The 3,241-nt window shown below is 55.7% G+C and overlaps 1 protein-coding gene across 1 annotated transcript in view; it reads left to right on the top strand.

Annotated features, from left to right (window-relative positions):
- The window catches only part of SOX18 (SRY-box 18), a 21,091-nt gene extending 18,158 nt beyond the window's left edge, over nucleotides 1–2,933 (top strand). The window contains exon 2 of the mRNA XM_009273932.1: nucleotides 1,327–2,933. Within this exon, the coding sequence (XP_009272207.1) occupies nucleotides 1,327–2,229 (903 nt within the window). The 3' untranslated portion in view covers nucleotides 2,230–2,933. The remainder of the gene's footprint in view (nucleotides 1–1,326) is intronic.
- Nucleotides 2,934–3,241: the final 308 nt, after the last annotated feature.

Raw genomic sequence — 3,241 nt, 5'->3', positions numbered from 1 at the left:
GGGCTACAGGGGTCCAGGGCAGCGGGATGCAGGGATACAGGGCTGGAGATGTGGGCTGCAGGGGTACGGGGCAGCGGGATGTAGAGTTACAGGGCTGGGGATGTGAGTTGCAGGGGTACGGGGCAGCGGGATGCAGGGATACAGGGCTGGGGACGTGGGTTGCAGGGGTACGGGGTGCAGGGATGCAGGGCTGGGAGTGCGGGATGAAGGGGTACGGGGCATTGGGATGTGCGCTGCAAGGGTACGGGGCTGTGAGATGCAGGCTGCAAGGATATGAGGCAGTGGGACATGGGATGCAAGGATACGGGGCTGTGCTAGCCAGGCTGCAAGGGTACAGGGCTGCGGGACGCAGACTGCGAGGATATGGGGGTGCAGGAGCTGGGTTACAAGGATGGGGTGCTGCAGGAGGCAGGGACAGGGTGCTGCGGGATACGGGGCTGGGGGATGCAGGGCTGTGGGCTGCAAGGTTAGAGGGCTGCGGGATGCAAGCTGTAAGGATATGGGACCAAAGGATGCAGGCTGCAAGGCTGCAGGGCTGCGGGGACATGGGCTGCAAGGCTGCAGGGCTGCGGGGACATGGGCTGCAAGGCTGCAGGGCTGTGGGATCAAGGGCTGCGGGGTGCAGCGCTACAGGGCTGTGGGATATGGCGTTAGAGGACGCGGGAATACGGGGCTGTGGGTTGCGGGATGTGAGGATACAGAGCTACACGTACGCAAGATGCAGGGAAACAAGGCTGTGGGATGCAGAGATACCGGGCTGTGGGGTACACAGCTGCGGGGATGCAGGATATGGGAACAGAGGGCTGCAGGATGCGGGATACGCGGCTGTAGGATGCGGGATGTGGGAACACGGGAAGCAGGATATGGGTAGACGGAGTTGCAGGATGCGGGACTACGGGAAGCAGGATATGGCCAGACGGGGCAGCAGGATGCGGAGACAGGGGGCTGCGGGGTGCGGGGACACGGGATTCAGGATATGGGGCTGCAGGGTGCGGGGTTTGGGGATGGGCGATTGGGGCCGCAGAGGAGCAGGGCTGTGGATGTGGGATGCAGGGAAGCAGGCACCCCGGGGACCAGTGGGAGGCAGAATCCCCTGCCCTGGCAAAGGGGTTCCTGTGGCCCCCCCCGAGGCTTTGCACCCCCATTCTCCCACTGTGCCGAAGCGCTGGGCACAGCCCGAGCCTGCTGCTGGGACAGCCCTGCTTGGGCTCCCATTCCCCAGCCCCTCCTCCTGCCAGCACCAGGACCCCGCTCAGGTGCCGAACCAGCCGAGGGAGCCCTTCCCACCCCAGGGGTGCCCTCTCCCCGGGTGCCCCCGTGCCCCAGCCAGCGCCGGGCGGCCGAGCCAGTGTCACAGAGCTTCACTTTCCCCTTCCAGGCCAGTCGTGGAAAGCGCTGAGCGCCAGCGACAAGCGTCCCTTCGTGGAAGAGGCAGAGCGGCTGCGAATCCAGCATCTCCAGGATCACCCCAACTACAAGTACCGCCCAAGGAGAAAGAAGCAAGCCAAGAAAATCAAGAGGATGGAACCCAATATCCTCCTGCATAACCTTTCCCAGCCTTGCAGTGACAACTTCAGCATGAGTCACCATGGCGGCAGCCAGCCGGGCCACCCCCAGCCTCCCCCACTTAACCACTTCAGAGAACTCCACTCCATGGGGTCGGATATTGAAAACTATGGCTTGCCAACTCCTGAGATGTCTCCCTTGGATGTCTTGGAACAGACCGAGCCGGCGTTTTTCCCTCCGCACATGCAGGATGACTGCAACATGATGCCCTTTCGCGGCTACCACCACCATCACCAGATGGACTTTCCCCAGGAGAAGTGCATGGGGCGGGACGTGGCAGTGCCCTATGCGCAGACCCCATCGCACTTGGCCGACGCCATGAGGACTCCCCATCCCTCCAGCATATACTACAACCAGATGTGCTCGGGAACTCAGAACGGGCTTTCCGCCCACCTGGGCCAGCTCTCGCCCCCACCCGAAGCCCACCACATGGAGAGCGTGGATCACTTGAACCAAACCGAGCTGTGGACAGACGTTGACCGCAATGAGTTTGACCAGTATTTGAACATGAGCAGGACTCGTCCCGAAGCCTCGGGACTCCCTTACCATGTCTCCTTGTCCAAAGTGACTCCTAGAAGCATCTCCTGCGAGGAGAGCAGCTTGATATCCGCCTTGTCTGATGCCAGCAGCGCTGTTTACTATAGCCCCTGCATCACCGGTTAGGTTGGCCCCACCGTCCGATGCTCTCACCGGGAGAGCCCCGGCTCTCCGTTAAAAACATAAAGCCATCCTCCTTTAACCACGAGCTCCATAATATTTAGAGTATCTCATTAAATGCATCGCTTTCTTTTGTTTGTTTTTTATTTTGGTTCTTTTTTTTTTTTTTTTAGAGAAAAAAACATGCTGAACTCACTGATATACCGTATAACTATATAACACAGATAGACGCCTTTCCCAAGCACTAGCCTGCCTGCTGCGCTCCCCGCTCCAGCCCTCGGCAGGGCGTAGCTGTAGCTTCCACCAGCTCGAAGGGGCATTTTTAAGCCAATTCCAATAATTCCTGCCTGAAACAACCACCACCAGGACGAGCCGAAGCGACCTGCCCCCAGTATTTAACCCAAGGGCAGGCAAACTTGCGGGGGGTGGGGGGGGGTACTTTTAGGAAGACTTTGCCGGGGCCGTTAAAGAGTCGGCGCCCGTTAGGGGTGGGCTTTAGGACAGTTTTACTGTATTCTCAGCAATATATTTTAATTGGGCAACAAAACTATATTTTTACTAAGCATTTTTATATATAAAATGGTATTTAATGTCTTTTGGGGTTTTTTTATTAGACTTTTAAAAAATAAATCAAGGGATATCCATGAGATCTAAAGCATTTATGTAGCAAAGCTGGATTTTTTTTTAAAAAAAAGGGGGGGGGGGAAAGGGGTTTTTTTGTGAAAAGGGAATGACAATGTAAATATTGTGGAACAATTGACTGGAATTTTGTACAAAAGAAAAATATGACTGCAAACACTTTTATTGTCTAGAACTGTATGGAGAGCAGATTGTTTTATACTGGTTAATTATTAAAACATCTTCATATAATTGTTCCCATCTTGTGTGCTTGTTGTGTGAACACATATTTTCCGCAAATACATGTTGTCCCAACCATTTCCAGATTTTTGTATCCGTTGATTAATGTTTTGACAACCTGGCAAATGTATTAATTTCCAGGCTGCCGCCCGCCCGCCCG

Source organism: Aptenodytes forsteri, unplaced genomic scaffold (assembly GCF_000699145.1).
Source record: "Aptenodytes forsteri isolate BGI_AS27 unplaced genomic scaffold, ASM69914v1 Scaffold47, whole genome shotgun sequence".
Taxonomy (NCBI): domain Eukaryota; kingdom Metazoa; phylum Chordata; class Aves; order Sphenisciformes; family Spheniscidae; genus Aptenodytes; species Aptenodytes forsteri.
The sequence above is the reverse complement of the archived record's forward strand: the minus strand, read 5'-3'. Positions and strand labels throughout refer to the sequence as shown.